The following is a 19,105-nucleotide window of genomic DNA, read 5'->3' on the forward strand; positions in this document are numbered from 1 at the left end:
AGCATGACTAAGCTGCTTCTGGCGAACCAGAGCAGCACACGGAAACGCCGTTTACCTTCCCGCCGGAGCGGTAACTATTTATCTACTTGCACTTTGATGTGCTTTCGAACTGCTAGGTTGGCAGGAGCAGGGACTGAGCAACGGGAGCTCACCCCGTCACGGGGATTCGAACTGCCGACCTTCTGATCGGCAAGTCCTAGGCTCTGTGGTTTAACCCACAGTGCCACCTGCGTCCCCACAGTGAGACTTACTTCTGAGTAAATGTGAAGAGAGTGCTGTTGGCCTCATGCAGCACAACCTTGTGCAAGCTTACTTGCAAGGAAAGCCTACAGCATTCAATGTAAGTGTGCCACCTTAATCTTTATTTTCTTCTTCAAAGTTCAATCATGTTGCTGTTTTGCTGGGTTAGTACTACAGTACATGGACCTTTCTGAGAATTTTTACAGGGATATTAAATAATTCTTGGCAGGTCAAGGAGTGTCTTAATGAGGTTTGTGTGTTTCTTTCCCTTCTGCTTATTTTAGCATTGCATATGCCTCCAGAAAATGCTTCTATTTTCTAATTTTTGGCAAATGCATATTTATTTGTTTGTGTGTGTGTGTCTGTATATGCACAATTTGTTGGAAGGCAATTCTCCCTCTTTAAGCAGTTGATTGAGGTGATGTATTTGAAAGGTAAATCAATCCATTAATAATATATGGGCCTATTTTCCCTTCCCTTCCCACCCACTGCCCCACTGTAGGCATGTTTTAAACTGTACATTCTCAGTGTCAAGGTTCAAGAGTCAAGTGCTACATGTGATAAATTAGGCTGAGGTCAAAGGCTATACAGTGAGGTTTCAGAGGAATGTCTATTTCTGAATTTGCAGCTCATTCATGCTGAAGTGATGCACTATGGGAATTACTACCAAACTCTGCTCGGCAACATCTGCTCTCCCTAAGTGAGTTAGTGCACGTCAGACATCTTTATGTCAGAATATTGCAGTGATGGATGCAGTCTTCAGAAAATGCTGCATAAAAATCTGGTGTGCCGTTCTGGCCATTAAGTGAAATTACTATTTAAATTAATGGCGCTGTCACAGTTTATCTGTGCAAAGAATGAACGCTGATTAGGGTATTAAGTAATTAGCAATTTATCACGCTGGAACAAGGTTGATAATAATTAAAGAAGTAATGGTTTACCAAAGAAACTAGAAAGGGAGTCACTTCTTGTTATGTGAGTGAAATCTTGGCTGAAAAATTTAATTCAGTGAAACAAAGATGAGATTCTTGGTGAAAGAATGCGTCTTTCTTTTTCTCCCCTAGAATAAAAGTGGTTAATCATCAACATTTTACTTTGCTTGCCAATAGTGGCTCTGAGCTAAAACATTTGCATTTGCTTTAAAAACAAACAAACAAACCACACACACACACACACAAAACACTATCCAAAACAATATGTGATGCAACCACAGTCTTGGCTGGGGGACAGGAAGGTAACATTAAACTTCAACTCATTATCACATGGTTAGGCCTAGCCTCTGAACATATGAGACTCAATGATTGCTGCAAACAGACACTGCTGTGTCCTGTGGCATGTGCTAGGGCAGGGGGATGGATGCTGCATCCAAGAATATTGTTCGGACTCTGCTGCTTTGTTGGTCTTGATAACCCATCGGTGGGTGTGATATTATCCTATGGCACAAAGTCGTTAGATCCACAGAACTGTATCGTAAGGCAGAGGCTGAAAAGGGAGGATAAGTCTGGAACAATTCACTTACACAACACCCTGCTGTCACCATTGTCAGCGCAATACCGAGTGCTTCATGTTTAATATTAAACTTTCATAATAGAATCCAACTGATGGGCAGAATAGGAGGATGGATTTGGTCCTCTCATAAATAAATCATCTCTGCCTGGCACTGCATGTTTGTAAGATTGAACAGTTCTACTTTAAAAATTTGACCCGGACATGAAACCATTTACTATCCTACAGACCCCCAGTTATTTGAACGTAACTAACCCTATGAGCAAAAATTCTTCAGTTATTCGCATTGAGCTAATTATACCCTGTGCTATAGCCCCAGCTAGGGTGGTCTTAAGAGAAGCCTCTCTGTGAAATGTATGCTCATCCAGTTTACCGTTCAGAGGTTACTAAACATGCACTAACATCCCAGGATTTATTTCTTGATAGTATCCTGCCTCATCTTATGGAACATGATTATACAGCTGCCCCAGGGAAGCCAGATGGTATCACTCCAAGAAGTCTCTGCTGTAGTAGAGACACAGACAGCACCCTGGCACAAACTTCATTCAAACCCCTGACTCCTGTCTACTTTGGAGAGGGACAGACAGATGGGGTGGATGGGTATCCCACAGGTACCATTCTTTTTCTAGCAAGGCTTTGGGAACTGGAAGCTGCGTATTCCGATTAAAATTATTTTGCCATCTAGTCCAGTATTATCTACGTGCTCCAATGGGCAGTGACTCTCCAGTCTCAGACAGACAGAGCTGCTTCCTATCACCTGCTACCTGATTCTTTTGAACCTGAGATTAAACTTCTGCGTGTGCTCTGCAGTTGACCTAGGACCCCTTCCCCATCAGATGCTCTTGACCTCTAAATCTTTGCTGTCCTCCTATCACCAGCTTCTCTCCAGTTTAATATTCTACTCATTGCTAATTCCCACCCATCTTCTCTCCTCTCTTATTTCTCTTTCTTTCTCACCATCAGATTGTTTATTAACGTGGAAGCAGGTTCACAGCAATTTGTCACAATTCACTCATTTCTAGAACAAAACCTATTTTCTTGTTTTTTCGACAGGAGTGAAGAAACTGGTTTAGGGGCCAGTCGTCACTACATTTTGTTTTGAAATGTCAAACGTTCACACCATGTGGCTTAAGTAGTTGTGCACTGCAGATGTTAACAGCTTCTTTCTGTAGTGTATCTGCAAGCAGAGGCCCATGTCTTTCCTTATCACTGGAATTAGCTTCTGAACAAAGGCTTTACCAGTTTAGTCATCTTAAATTCAAAATTAAGTACCACTTTAGTTACCTTTTCCCTTGTATCAGTAGCTGCCTCATTCAGACATTTTTATGTTGTATTTTATAGCATTCTCTGTACTTTCCCCCACTTTCTCCCCTTTTCGCATTCATATATAATGTTTTATTGTTGCAGGAATGTTCTGTTGTGGACATGAATATGTGAATATGTCAAGTACCATATGCTGCTCAGCTTCCAGTGGTGAGTCTAAAGCCCACATTAAAGAGAATGACCAAGTGCCATTAAAATGCTGTGAGGCTGAACTTATTCCAAAGAGCGAGGAATGTTGTAATGGACTTGGATATAATCCTTTGAAATATGTTTGCTCTGACAGGATTTCAGCTGGAATGATGATGAAGGTAATTGATAGAAAACCTCTTGGTGGTTCTGATTTGACAATGGAAAGAGAAATACATTGTTCATAACTATTTTTGTAAAATAGGAATATAAAAACTCCTGTGTGCATTATTCATTTTCACATTACATCCATATTAATACCGAATGAGTTTGCCATGATTGATGTTATTGCAGTGAATTCTAAAGGAATTAATAATGATTAGCTGCTTCTTGTGATGTGTTGCTCAGCACTTCAGATTAGTCCAAGGGCTGAAAGTTAGTATTCCAACTGGGCTGGGTTGTGTGTGTGTGTGTAACTACCTTCAGTTGTGTTGCCAGTTCTTAATTCCTGCTGGCACTACTTCGTATAGTCTTAAACTTTGGTGCATCGTAGACTACTATCCTATTTTTGCAGATCCCTAATTTTATTTTATGTGATGGCTGCTACATAGGAGGCCACTGAGAAGGCTTCCAAATTAAAGCTCAGTTTCATTTGCTGCAGTCCAGTGGTAGTCCAAAAGTTCCCAGGTTCAGTCCTTGACTTTGCCAGGTAGAGCTGCCTGCCAGTCATTGTAGACAATGCTGAACTAGATGGCCAATGGTCTGAATCTGTGTTCCTGTGTTCATTAGTCAACTCCTTCTCAAAACTACTGTTCCAAGAGTTCTTTGGCAGAGACAGGAACAAGTTGGCATTAAGTTGATGCAGCTGGATGTGTGCAATGAACAAGAAGGGTCAAGCACTGGTAGGTGCTGAGTAGACACTATAGTTATGGGTATGCTCTGTGTTATGAGATGAAACACTGCGATTCAGTATTGATTCAATTATTTCAGTAGTTCTCTGTTTTTGTCTTAGTCTTGGAGACAAGCTAAAAATGCCCCATTGACTACAATTTAAGAATCATAGCCCTGCATGACTGGGAAAATGGGAGAGGGGCTCCACACAGACTTATATGTTAGAACTGTGCAACAGGATTGCTGTATTTTGGGTGCCTTGCTTTCCACACAACAGCAGAATATCATGTGCTAATTCTTTTAGGTTAAAAAAACAATTTTGAACAAGATCTGTGGATCAGTATCATTTTAGGAAAATGCATGTGCTTCCCTTGTATTCTCACTGGTCACAATGTGAAGGTGGAATCTTCAGTTCTAAAAAAAATAAGGATTCAGATTGTGATGGATTCACATTGGGTGTGAGTGTGGACTACAGTGATCTAGAAACCAGAATAGTAATTTATTTATGTTTTATCAATACTTTTATACCCCTGAATAATAACATTCCCTTGGCAATTTGCAAAAGAATACCGTAATTAAAATGTAAATACAAAAACCATAGGGTTGGATTCAGACTTCACTCATACTGCTAGAGGAGGTAAGGTGACTTTTGCCACTTTCCTCTCTCCCCTTGCATCTCCCCCTGCCACCAGCTCCAGAACAATTAGGGAGATGCTGCTTGGGGCTGGAAGGTAAGTGGGGTGGGGGTGGGGGGATAATTGTGAAAATATGACACTCCCTCACTAGCAGGATTTCTCCACTGGGATGTAAGGAGTATTTCCATGTGTGGAAGACAAACTGTGGAAGCAACCCATTATAACTAATAGCCACAATATCATAAAAGCTGTGGAAAACATGCGGCAAGATTTAAATTACTAAAAAGCCTGGGAACATAAAATAAGGCCCTTGCTTGACTCTGAAAGGCTGCATGAGAATTAGTATCGTGGGGTGCCTTTGAATGTGTGTAAGAGAAAGCAAGGTGTATGTGTTGGATTAGATCATTTTTACATGGACTAAAAAGCTTGGGAACTGGTTTTGTAGGTAAAAGAAGAATGCAAAGCTAGCACTCTGTGCCCTATATCCATGGAAGCAACAGCATACTGTGGGCGATGTGACTTCGACAAACATGCTCACATATGTGCTTGGATAAAGAGTTACTGGGATAATACAGAGAAGAACGGAGATGGAGGCATATGCCCAACTTTGGAGGAGAAGGTCTACACTGGAGGTCCGACTCAATATTCATTCACAGGTAAACCATGTCTCATCTACTTTGTTGGCAACATTTGCATGTGAATGTCCAAGTTGGTTGTTGTCTTTTGACAATGTTTTCTCTTTATAGATCTGAAACTAGAACCTCATGTCACATATGAGTACAGGGTAGCCACATGGAACAAATACGGAAGAGGTTTAAGTGAAATTGGCAGAGCTACTACTAAACAAGATGTGCCTGAAGGTGTAAGTCCACCCCAGTGGACCAAAGTAGATAACCGTGAAGACATAATATTTCTAAGCTGGAAAGAACCTCGGCAACCAAATGGTATTCTGATAAAAACTATTGTATGATCTGATGCAGAGTTGAACATAGGAAGTTGCCCATATACCAATTTAGACCATTGGTCCACCGGCTTAGCATTGCCTTCACCTATGGGTAGTTGCTCTCCAGACTTTCGGACAGGGGTCTCTCCCAGCCCTACCTGGAGATGCCTGAGTTTGAACATGGGACCTTCTGTATGCAAGGCAGATGCTCTGTCACTGAGCCACACCTTTCCCTCAGTGCTTTTGTGCCCAATGGGCTTGCTATAGAATAATAAATGCTTTGCTTAAGTTCATCACCCATGTATTTGTCATGATTCCAGAGAGATTAAACCTGCATTTCATATATGTCTTCCATTAGTAGCCAGACAGCCCTCAGCAGAGAAGTGTCAGGTTGATATGGTGAAGATTTATCACACATAACTTCTGCAGGACACTCCAGTAATGCTTTACACACTTATTGTCATGACTTGCAGATTGATAATTTAAAGTGAATAGTTTGGACAATAGGGTTGACATATTTCAAAAAAGTTGTTGAGCTCCCCCCGCCCCCCAATGCATTTTAAAAAACCTGAGTTTTTGAGCTATTTTTAAATGAAATTTGCCAAAAACTGCACTTCTGACATGGGCTGCCAGCGCTTCCCGCCCAAATGCTGTTTGCAAGTGCCAAATAGCAAACTTATGGCAACCCTGCAGCAACTAATGATACTGTTCAATATCGCCATGTGCTACAGCAGAAAAAGTATGTTTGAACCCACATGATTTGATGCAAGAGGCATTTTTAGATTTGGTCTGCTTTCAGACTTGCTCACAGGAAACCTCTCTTTTGAATCCCCCATGTTCAAATTGACAAGGCTTTCACACAGGCCTCATTCAATTCAATGTTAAATGGTGATTTAGTGTTATATGAGTGATATATTGCAATGTAATTAAGTATTTTGTCCCGACTTCACACTTTGGCTCATCCCTTGCTTATTGAAACAAACCATCTTCATAAACCATGGTTTGAAGCCGGCTTGTTTCAGTAAACTGTACTCAAGACCAATCACAGTATGTCCAGGTTTGGCAGTAGCTCTGAACTGCAGCAAAATCTTTCCTTCTTACAGCCATACTGAAGGAAGAAAAGGATGGAAGGAGTGCATGACCCCATCTTGTTCATGTAACACTAAGCCAGGCTTCCTCAAACTTGGCCCTCCAGATGTTTTTGGCCTACAACTCCCATGGTCCCTAGCTAGCAGGACCAGTGGTCAGGGGTGTTGGGAATTGTAGTCTCAGAACATCTGGAGGGCTGAGGTTGAGGAAGCCTGCTCTAAGCCATAGTTTCATGTTACGTTTGAACAAGGCTAGGTTGTCCTTAATTTCACCTAAAGTCACAAAGACTTTCTAGTTGGATTTGTACCTGTTTTGACTTTCCTTCTCTCCCTCACACCCTGCCCACAATTTAGTACTATTCCTGATTGCAAGCTGCTGCCAGGCACGACTCTTTCCTTATAATATTTTGTGAAAATAGTTTGTCACATGAATTCCTGGTATATATTTAATCCAAAAACATTATTTCCCTCTCTCCCCTTATGACAAGGTATCATCATTCGTTACATTATTCTCCGAAATGGGATTGAGCGTTTCAGAGGAAAGGAACTGAGTTTCACAGACACTGGTGGTATTCAGCCATATCAGGAATATTCATATCAACTGCGTGCGTGCACTGTTGCTGGTTGTGCGGACAGTAGCAAGGTGGGTTAATTCTTCACTGGAGGGTGAGAGCAGCTGTGGGGAGATACTACAACAATATATTTGGACAAGGAAGCTTCAGCATTGGTTATCCAGAAAGGCCCTTCCAGATATGATTTACTTGTTATTTTTTCTGTTGTACATATTCTCTTCATTGTCAATGTTTCTAAGCTTCTTCTCATTCCATTTGGGTCAATCTGTTCCTTCAGCTGGAAGCACCAGCCAGGAGACCTTTGCTGCCCCTCCCTTCCACCACGCAATAGTACACAGTCTGTAGCAGCCTGCAGAGAGTGCCTAACACCTCTTACCAGCTGATATATGAGTGGCCCTCTGCCAGCCACGAAAGGAAGTAATCTATTGGAAGCTGAGGAAGGGCCAGCAACTCTTTCTAATGGCACCCCCGCAAGTGGCAAGGGGAGCAGTGGCATCAAAGTTTATGCCAATGTTTACTGGCGATAAAAAGCCCAAAGAAATGAGGCTGTTAAAATGCAGAGACACTGATGAACCATATGGAAGGGTGTTATCAAGAGTTCCATGGCAAGACAGCCTGCTCTCCAGATTTTCCTCTTGCCTGGCGCTATGACTGAAGACAAAACGTTGTGAATCTGCTTTGATAAATTGTACACCTAGACTCATGCGTAAACATATTCAAGGTCAGATTTTGCTGGGGTGTGTGTGGAATAAACCAAGGGGAGAAAAGTAACGTACTACAGAGCCATGGTAATGATATGCCAGAGCAAACAACAACATTTTAAACTAGAAGTGACATTCTCATTGATCAAGGTATCTTCTGTACTATTACAATAAATTGCTGTCTAATTCATGTGTGTTCAGGTAGTTGCAGTCACTGTCCAAGGAGTCCCAGAGACTGTTCAGCCACCAACAGTTACAGCTTTGAGTGCAGTGGCATTGCGTTTGAGCTGGATGGCACCCAGGAAGCCAAATGGTATCATCCGAGAATACCAGATCAGTCAAATGGGGAAAGGTCTTATATATACTGACACTGCAGGCAAGATGCAGCATACAGTATCAGGTAAGGATAGAAAGCTCTTTAAGCAAAATGCTCCCTGGTTATTTAGCATTCAGACTTTTTAAATGTTGCAGTCTTATATATTTGATGGTAAGTCCCTTTGAGGATAAGACAGGGGTTTGGTTTGCCCACATAGAATGATGTAGTGGAATCCTGAGGTGCCAGAGTAGATGGTACAATTTCAGACTCTAGGTGGAGGTTGCCTGTTTCATAGCGCTGCTACACTTTTATATCCTTGCAAGTGGAAAATCTAGCATAGCTGGGAGACATTTTCTGCCCAGCTTTTTCATTCCATACTGTATTCTTCTTGCAGGGAATTGGGCTGTATGTGTTCATGTAGGAAGGTGGTAAACTTTGGGTGGTAAACTCAACATGGTTTTGGCATGATAAACTCTTCACCATGGAAACACGTGTTGATTTTGCCACATAAAGCCCTCATGCTGAGGGAGGGTGGAAGCTTTTGAACATAAGATTAAAATAATCACATTTCCTCCTTATGGTACTGTGTCCCAAATCATGAAAATGAATACCTATTTTCTCTCTCTCTCCCCTAATATTGGTCTCCTAGAACAATATGATTTATTATGCTCTTATCTCATTCCAAATTGGAATGTGAAACATAAGATTTGATACTGCCATCAGCCCCTCCCCAAATTACATTCTTTTACATCTGTATGAATAGTTGGGGTATTGTTTGTTGCTAGCGTTTTGTGCTTATAGATGTTGGGTTATCAGTGGTGCATCATTTACCTCTGGATGCTCCTTGTATTACATACCTGCAGTGGACACCAGTGATTTTCCTGTAGACAGTGTGTGTGTGTGTGTGTGTGTGTGTGTGTGTGCGCACACACACACACACACACACACACAGAGCCATACTCTTTACATTTAAGAATATCTGAATATTAAGTGGCATATAAATATCTGAAATTATAGATACATGCAGTGCTTTTTTCTGTGGGGACGCAGGAGTATGCATACCCCTAAACATTTTTTGAATCTAAGTTTGGCCTCATTGAGGGGCAGTATTTCAATATGAGTAGGAAAATGCCCCCAAACATTTTTTTTTTGAGTAGGAAAATGCCCCCAAACATTTTTTTTAGAAAAAAAGCACTGGATACATGTGAGGTTCTTTTTTAAAAATTGTTTTGTTATAATTTCCAAATTCTTTTGATGAAGATGAAGCAAAACTTTCGGGCACATCCTGAGATGTTGGTCCAGGGGACAGTCATAATTTGTCATTGGACAAACACATTTACTGTTCTCCTTATATTACATAATCTGCCTAGTAGTAGTAGTAGTAGTAGTAGTAGTAGTATTTGTAGCAGCAGCAGCAGCAGTACATTCACAATACACTTCTGTTAACATTGCCTTGTCAGTCTAGTGTTGAAATGTCATGTTTAGCCAACTTCCAATGCCAATTAAAAAATATTTCTATTCTCTTGGGCTTTTTTGTGAGGACTGATGAGGGATATTCTGTTGGATGCATCCGTGCCTTTAATTTTGTTGCGGAATGTTTAGTTTTTGCTGCGGAAACTCTTGATAATGGCTTTCACCTGCTGTTTTAACCCCCCCCCCCAATTGTTAGATTTTTATTTTTTGTTACAGCTTTTAAATCATTGCTACCTGCCCTGGGATCATGAAAATGAATAGCATGATATAAATCAAACCAATCAATTAATTAATTAATATCCAGTGTTAAGTGATGGCTTTAAAATACTAGACAGAGCCTCACTGGTTGAGACCAAAGATCCATGTAGTCTAGCAGTTAGTTCCCAATGGTGGTTGGCAATATCATAGAATTAGAGAGTTGGAAGGGACCAGGAGAGTTATCTAGTCCAGCTCCCTGCAGTGCAGGAATCTTTTACCCATTGTTGGACTTGAACCTATGACCCTGAGATTAAGAGTCTCACAGTGTACCGACTGAGGTGTCTATGCTTCTGGCAACCTTAAAAGCAAAGCATGAAAGGTAACAATCCACTTCTTGTTGCTGTTTGCCATGCTGGCCTGGACTAGGAATTTCCTTTGTTCTGAAGTAGAATTGCCAAAGCAATTGCCAATGAATATTTCTGTTGTCTATAGCTTTAGTGAAAACAACCCCACTCTTCCAATTGCATTTTTTTTTTTGTTCAGCAAGAACCTCCCCATACTGAGCAAAGCAAGGGTGCCTTTTATTCCACCTCAAGGTGGAATAGTGCTTTTTCTATGTGATAATTACTACACTCTAAATTCATGGTGTTCACTAAAACAACTGTACTTACTTCACATATCTCAGATGTTTGAACTGGCCATCGTTTCAGGCCCCTGTGGACCTGTGTTTTGATTTTTCTCATCTTCAAAAAACCTCTACTGTTCCCAGAGCAACAGTTGAACGTTAATGAAGCTGTAGCATTAGCGTTCCCTGAGACTTTCAATCCGAGTGCCTTACAAATTGCAGATGAGGAGGCTTGCACCTTGCCACGGCACCATTGTCTCGCTGCTTATTTTTAATTACATCAAAGCTTTGGAAACATGATCCCATAAATGCTTTGTGGGAATAGCGGTGAATGTGCTCGTCATGTGAAATCCATAAATTGCTTATAATCCTCTCAAGATGTTAAAAAAAGCATTAAGTAATTGAAGACAGGAAGTCCTCAGTTAATTATTTAGAGGTGTTATCAATGCTTTAAGTAAACTGAAGCATTTTCTGCTATCGCATGGAGTAGAATGCCACTGGGAGCGAGGGGCACCAGACATCATCTTCTCATATTCTCTAATGCAAACAGCCTATGGCAGCTTGTCAATAAAAGACCTTTTTATATCATTTATTAGTGAACACTTCCAGTACTCTGTACAGAACAATTTGGATGACAGTTATGGCATTGTTTCACTTTGTGTTACTACTCCTTTACAAATGGTCCTGCTAATGCAAGCGGGGGCGGGGGGATGGGGAGGGAGACTAAAATAATTAGGGGGCATTCTATTAAAAGAAAGCTAAGACTGCCCTCTTCAGCAGCAAGAACAGGAATTCATTTTCCCCAGTCTGTTTTCGCATCTCAGACGCTTCCAGAATAATGGAATTTCTGAAAAGATTCCTCTCTCCGTGTTACTAAAGTTATTTCATAACAGGCACATCCACTGACATACCTTTCATGAACATATTTTATATGTTGTGCAGAATATTTTGTGACTGAAATGGTTAGAGAATTTCACAAAAGTGGAAATTCCCAAGGGGGATAGCTGTCTGTTGTGCAAACAGAACAAGAATTCCTGTAGCACCTTAAAGATTAACATGTTTGTTGTGGCACAAGCTTTTGTGGCTTATATGACCCATTTGTTTGTTTGTCATTATTATTTCAATTTATTAGTCATCTAATGAACAATATTCTTTAGACAAAAACAGTGGCAACAATGCAGGCACGTCCCATGCAAGGTTTCACTGTAGTAAATTTGTAAATTGGGCAAAGTTGTGGATGCCTGGACTGGAATAATATATGCAAACTGACGCAACAATATCCTGAGAACAGCAAACTCATGCATTTGTTTTAGATTGGGACTTAACAAGGCCTGATATTTGAAGGGATAAAGGTATGATTTCTGCCCTCACACCTACATTATTAGTTTTCGTCTTCAGATTTCTTCCTGAGCTACCAAATTTCTTTCTAAACTCACTCATTTACAAAGCAGTTTGAGAATTTGGCAGCAGTACTTTAAAAAGAAAGAAGGGTGTGTGTGTGTGTGTGTGTGCTCATTTAGACATGATTCCAAACCAAGATGCGTCAGGCTCACAACCTTCCTTCTTCACCTCTGGCACAAGTGTGAGGAGGAGGTCAGCAAAGTTTGCACAACTGACTAAACTATGGTTAATCAAAAACGGAAGTTGAAACTTCTTACCTCATTTTTATGGTCATGCCAGAGGAGCATATGAGCTGGAGGCATCCTTTGGCTTCTGATGCTAAACCATGAATTCGTGTTATATCTGAACCCAAGCAGAGAGCAAGAGTGAGTGAAAATACAGAAGAAAAGGTCTCCTGTGCATGCACAATGTTTTCTTCCAATTTATTATTCAAATGAATATGCAGTCTTCAAGAAATGCTGTTTATTTGTTCTTATTTATATATTGCAAAATTTTCACTCGGCCTTCTTTACAAATTCCAGATGGGTTTTGGAATTATGCCCATGGAGGAGTACATTCAGCAAACATTTTGGCAGAATTGGCCATCCATTGGTCTCTTTGTTGTCCTTTGAAAAAAGATACACAGGCAGGACAACTCTGTTTTTAACAGCTTTTGCTAATTCAAACTTCCAGATCATTCCAAAACAATTCCTAAAGAGACAAGCCTTATCCTGAAAGAGGACCCGAATGAAAAGCAAAGTGGTGATCTTTATGCATGGAAAGACCCCCATTTAAAACTTTCTTCTCCTGCATACCCATGAGGTGATCATCAGCTGCCCCCCAGATTCAGCTCTCTCCCATCTATGACATTGGGACAATAATAATGAAAAACCACCCATACGGTCTTCTTTTTTACACCATTTTTTTCCAGTCTGTACTAAATGGTTGTAAATAAATAGTGCTTTCTAATAAATATTTACTTTTAAAAGTGAATGAACATGACTCCCTTTAGGGGAGTTGAAATAATCTGTTGCCACAGTAATCTTTTCTATCATGAAATACTGTTAAAGGTTTGGCTCCCATCCATGTCTTTCCCTTTCTAGCCTGCAACTATAATTTTTGCCCGTTTGCTTTTATGCTAAGTATATAGAGATTTCCACCACCACCACCACACTTCTCTTCGAGTTCATGATTAGGTTACAATCCAGACTGTCTCTCTGACTCCTCTATTTTTCAAAGCTTTGCATCCTGTTCAATTTGCAAGCAGCTTGAAGCCTTGGGTGTCATTCATTCATTCATTCACTGTATTTCCCTTCCGATGGGCCTGTTGTGCATTGCTGTTCTGTATGTATGACCATTTTGAAATCCACAACAACAATGAAGCTGTCATCTAACCGTTTTTAGACAAAGGGTTCTGCCCAAAGGATTTTTTCTCCCCTTGTCATAGAATTGCATTGTTTTTCTTAAAGTACTTACAATACTAGTTTAATGAAAACATTTTGCAAAGGGTAGAGAAGAAGAGATAAGAAAGAGCGGGACCCATCACTGACAAGGACAAGGAAGATTAGAGGAAAAATACAAAATGTGAACAGAAGTCTAATAGTGGTTTCTGTGCTCGTAAAAGGAGGAAATCTGGTGTCTTTCCCCTCCTTGATACTGCGTTTCGAGACTTATGCATTAGAATGAATCCATATTTACATATTTATAACCCATTTTCAAAGATGCAGTTGGGTCTTGAAATATTTTGTGGTAGAGGAATGCAGAGAAATATAAAGGTGGAGCCATGGGAGGTAATTGTAAGTTAAGGATAGAGAAATGGGAAATGACTTATAAAACTGATACTGACTAGGGGAAGGGGTTGTATTTTGGAATGGATTCCAATGCACAATTAATGAGTATAAAATACAGCAGCAAGTTCTGTTTAAAATCCTGCTAGACCCTGGAACTAAGAGTTGATATATGTGTAAAGGTAAAAGTAAAGGGACCCCTGACCGTTAGGTCCAGTCGCAGACAACTCTGGGGTTGCGGTGCTCATCTTGCTTTACTGGCCGAGGGAGCCGGCGTACAGCTTCCAGGTCATGTGGCCAGCATGACTAAACCACTTCTGGCGAACCAGAGCAGTGCACGGAAACGTCGTTCACCTTCCCACCGGAGCGGTACCTATTTATCTACTAGCAGTTTGACGTGCTTTCGAACTGCTAGGTTGGCAGAAGCAGGGACTGAGCAATGGGAGCTCACCCCGTCGCAGGGATTTGAACCGCCAACCTTCTGATCGGCAAACCCACAGTGCCACAAAATATAATTCACTGATGGCATTCATTGCTAGCAAGATGTGGCAATGCCCAGTGCCATAGACAGGTTTAAAAGTGGGGACTGAAAAAGTGGCTATTAACTATCACTAAACAAACAAACATGTGGTATGCCTTTGAATACATATTGCTAGAGAACTAACAACATGAGAAAAGCTTTTGTCTGGGTGTGCTGTTTCTGGGCTTCCGGGAAGCCTCAAACTGGTCACTGTTGGAGTTCACCGGATGTTGGACTAGAGGAACCTTTGCTCTGATCCAGCAAGCTCCCCTTAAGCATTTATGGATTTATGGGTGCTGGGTTGGCATCCATTCAGCACTGTCATTGTTACCCTGACAGAACACTCGGTGTATCCAACTGTGAGCATATCTGTTTGAGTGCTTTGAGAACCTGGGTGATCATGGTGTTGGGAAGGAGAGAGAAAAGACTATGACCAGCAAATGCATTTCTGACCATAGCATAATAATTAACAGAAACAACTTATAAAACACTTTTTTTTATCTAGTAGGCCAAATTTGAGCCACACAACTCAAACTGATTAATTTTTTGTTGTATACATTTCAACAACCCCAAAGTGTGAGATTCAGCAGCAGAGATGTTGTAAAGAGGGGTGATTCCCCATTGAAGAGGATAACAGTGGCTAGCCAGACCTTGTTGCTGATTGAGAAGGGGTCCCCATGACAGTTCAAGCTTCAGTGTCCCAAAAATGTAGGTCTGCCACTGATAATACCCCATACAGTACACTTCGTAGGGAAGATTCGCGGGTGGAAATCTGGGTCAGAGCAAACATCTGAAGACTTCAATTTACTCCTATTTGGTTTGGTTGTTTAGATCTTCAGCCTTACAGAAACTACAGCTTTACACTCACAGCATGTACATTTGCTGGATGCACTTCTAGTCGGACAAGTTCGGGTAGAACACTGCAAGCTGCTCCTCAAGGTAAGTAGAAATATATTAAGTTCTGCAGAACTTGGAGGCACTTACACCAGCAGTAAATGTTCTATAGCATTTGTGCTAACCAGAAGAACCAGCTCCTAGATTTGTTTTTAAAGAAACAAAAACCTCTGGCATTCAAATATGATGTTGAATTTGTACAGTCACATCTGGGTTCCTTTGTGCCTGTGCACACAGCACAACTTTGAGGAAGTATGCAAAATAAGAGAGGGAACCCTCAAATAAACAAACAGAATGAAAGCACAGAAAAAGGGCTCTCATGCTGTTGCTGTAACACACTGTTTAAGCACCTAACTTTCGAAGAGTCCAAAAGACAGAGCTGGGGAGAAAGAATTGGTGACAGGACACAAGAAAGGGCATAGTCTGCACCATCTCCAGGCACAATTTTCAGTGGCAAATAGTAGGTATATACCAAATGAGTCTCTGCACATGTTTTACCTACTACCTAATTTTTCCCATTTCTATTTCCGTAGATTTGGAGGGTGATCCAAGGGCAAATATTTAAGGAAACACCATTTTGCACATAAAAAAAAATATATATATTCACTGTATTTATTAGTTGCCCAGTAACTGGATGACACCCAGTAACTGGTTGACAAAGTATATAATAAAGCCACAAAATACAATTTTATATTGCAGTTTGAAGCTGTTGGTAAATCACTTCTGTCTCTGGTATGGGGTATCTTCTTCCAGTTTAAGTTGATGCACCAACTTCAACCTCACTGAGCAAAGATAGACAGACCTCACTGATCCATCCCTCAGATTAGACTTCTGTAATTGTGCCTGGGGATCCCTCTGAAGACAGTTCAGAAACTAAAATCACTCCAAAATGCACCTGTGAATCTAATACCTAGTCCTGGGTATTATGTTCACATTACAGCTTTCCTTTGTCAACTGCATTGGCTCTCATTTAATTTCTGAGACCAATTCAAAATACTGGTTTTCACTTTTGAAGGCCTTCAGAGCTTGGAACCAGGATACCAAAGAACTGGTTACCTAGGGTATGCTGTGGTCCATACACTTATATCTTCAAAAATTGATTTTCTTTGGGTGATCTTGCCATCGCAGGTGCAATGGTAGGCTACTCTGTTGTGGCACCCAACTATGGCACGCTTTCTCCAGGGATGTCATATCCGTAGATAAAACCCTTTGTGATTTCCCCCAGCTTCTATGCTGCTTGGGGTTTGTTTTCAATCTTCCTGACTGTTCTTTTATACTGTGGTGTTTTAATGTTACACATACACACACACACACATATTTTGTAAGCTGCCCTAGGAACCTGTTGAATGCTAGGTTATATATAAAATTAATTTTTAAAAAATAAATAAATTGTAAGGTTGTTTGCTGTCATCGAGATCAAGCTGAATTGATTTTGGATGTCAGTGTTATTAACTAACACAGTCTACCATCCTAGCTTGTTTATAACATTAAATAATTATGCAAAGATGTTGTTATTAACACTGTATTATTGATATAATTACAGGGGTATGGTCACAGCCTCGTCATATCACAGTTAGCTCTACAGTAGCTGAATTATATTGGGATGAACCGGAGCAACTTAATGGAATTATTTCTCAGTATCGATTGCTTTGTAATGGAGAAGAGATTTTCAAGGGTGGTAAAGAAAATCTGAATTTCACTGATTCTGGCCTGCAACCAAATAGCAGGTAAAATGGCAGAGGTGTCTAATAAATGTTTAATGTAGTATAATGTATTTATAACTTCCAAAAATATTCAAACATGATCTAACTGTTAGACCCCATATATGGATATCTCTTTAGCATTCCTATGAATGCTGAGGGCATGATAACACCTGAATTCAGTTTTCCAAAGCTTCAGACGAAACAGATCAGCAGTGCTATTAGCTCATTAGTTATGTGTGAGGGCCAGTAGACTGTGGACTGAATCCAAATGCCACTCCTCACTCTAGTGAGAGCAAGTGATCTGTGTAATCAAGAATTATGATCTGTTACACACACACACACACACACACACACACATAACAGACACACACAGAGAGAAATGCAGGAAATTTAATATTACTGATATCTGAAACACGTTTTATGATGTTCATTCATCAACCTAATCATTTCTAAAATTTAAAGTAAATGTGTTCCAAATAACTAAAATATTTGATTATTTTGTGAACGTTTCTTTCTGTCCTCCATTCACTGCACCCCGTTGTTTGTTTATAGATATGTTTACCAGCTAGAAGCCAGCACATGGGGTGGGAGCAATACTAGTGGCAAATACATTATCCAAACACCTGTGGCAACACCAGAGGAAATCCGTACCCCATATAATGTCACAACAATTGATGCACATTCCATATTTGTAGCTTGGGAAATTCCTGGTAAGCATGAGTTTTTGTGTACTATATGTGGGATATGTATTAAATGAGTTATCTGTCTGCTGAAGTCATCTGCTTTTCATGTTTTTGGTTTTTGTGATTTAGGAAGGAATGGTTCATACCAGTGTTGGCCCTACCATCCTTCCTTAAGTGGCAGATTTGGATTTATGATTAAAAGGAATCAATATATGTATGTATGATGGCTCGGTTCCATTGAGTTCAATGGGACATACATTCAGGAAACTTGATACCAAATTACAGCATTCATTTGTTACAAGTGTGGCCATAATTACAGGGAGGAGAAATATTTGGGTTTTCTCCTTCAGGCACCAAAATGTCTTCAGCCATCTCTGGTTTGTGATAAAACAATAATAATTAAGAATAGAATCGGCTGTATTGCCTTCGAATTGAGGAAATATAATTTAATGTCAAATTGTGAATTTTAATTTAATAGTGATCATCTAGTCATACCATCTATGACTTATGTGCAATTGATTAATTCATTTTAATTTGGCTTCAGACAGTTATTTATTATCAGAGCCTTTAAAAAAGAGGAACCGTATCCTTGTTCTCCTTTCTCTGCTGACAAATGCAGCCAATTCTGGGGATGTCTGCTCTCCAAAAAGGAAGCATTAACAACCCCAGTGTAGTGTCTGTTTGTCATACCAAGAGTTGCTGAGTGAACTCTCAGGCAGTGTACTGTTTAGTATGAAATTAAAGTTCTTGTTACACATCCTCTGTTGGGCCTCTACCTCGTGATACTTTCCCCTCAGACTAGAAGGGCTCCATCTACTAATAGCTGATCTTCACCAGCAAGTGTGGTAATCAGCTAAACTTTCAGCTATTTACCCTCATTATATGGGTATTCCAACACAATGGTGGTTGATATAAATGTAATGTTCCATAACTATGGTGACTTGCTCCATTCTTATGTTGTGTGTGGCTCTGCAATCAATAGTTTTCAACTGCTGAAAAATATGAGAAATTGTGTATACGAAGGAGATTGTACTCTCATCATTTATTTCAGACAGAAACAGGAGGCTATATCTAAAATGGTTATGTATTGAATCTGAATTTTTTTGTTTGTTTGTTTCTAGCTTCTTTAAATATATTCTACTAATAATACTAATTGGGCATTTTTCTATGGAGTCTTTCTTCATAAACATTTAAAATACTGTACTCCCACCTTGCAGAAAAGCCACGGAATGACAAGAGGATATAAAAACATTCAATATAAAGTTACCTGGTAAACATTTGCACTCATGCTTGGAATAGTAAATATTCCTGTGATGCCCATTGAACCAATGGTTAATAGATCTATAATATCCTGAGCTGTCAATCTTTTAGTTTTCAGAAGCACAAAATCCATTATAGAAATGCTATAATATATGAAAAAGATTAAAATCTTAAATTAAACTTTTCCCCTTCTACTGCCTAGAAGGATTTAGAACCCAGGAAGAAGGCAGGTGAATTTGAC

At 40.1% G+C, this 19,105-nt stretch overlaps 1 protein-coding gene across 7 annotated transcripts in view; it reads left to right on the top strand.

Moving 5' to 3' along the window:
• Positions 1 to 19,105, top strand: part of USH2A (usherin) — a 432,455-nt gene that overhangs the window by 324,413 nt on the left and 88,937 nt on the right. For all 7 annotated transcript variants that reach the window (XR_014545784.1, XM_083604668.1, XM_083604669.1 and 4 more), the window contains 8 exons: positions 3,154 to 3,377; positions 5,167 to 5,377; positions 5,468 to 5,665; positions 7,241 to 7,395; positions 8,227 to 8,425; positions 15,156 to 15,263; positions 16,762 to 16,945; positions 17,474 to 17,631. Coding sequence is in view for 6 of the 7 variants with exons in the window: in XM_083604668.1 (XP_083460794.1) it covers positions 3,154 to 3,377; positions 5,167 to 5,377; positions 5,468 to 5,665; positions 7,241 to 7,395; positions 8,227 to 8,425; positions 15,156 to 15,263; positions 16,762 to 16,945; positions 17,474 to 17,631 (1,437 nt within the window). In the remaining variant the exon portion in view is untranslated. The remainder of the gene's footprint in view (positions 1 to 3,153; positions 3,378 to 5,166; positions 5,378 to 5,467; positions 5,666 to 7,240; positions 7,396 to 8,226; positions 8,426 to 15,155; positions 15,264 to 16,761; positions 16,946 to 17,473; positions 17,632 to 19,105) is intronic.

Source organism: Podarcis filfolensis, assembly GCF_964270895.1.
Source record: "Podarcis filfolensis genome assembly, chromosome: 3".
In the NCBI taxonomy this organism is placed as follows: domain Eukaryota; kingdom Metazoa; phylum Chordata; class Lepidosauria; order Squamata; family Lacertidae; genus Podarcis; species Podarcis filfolensis.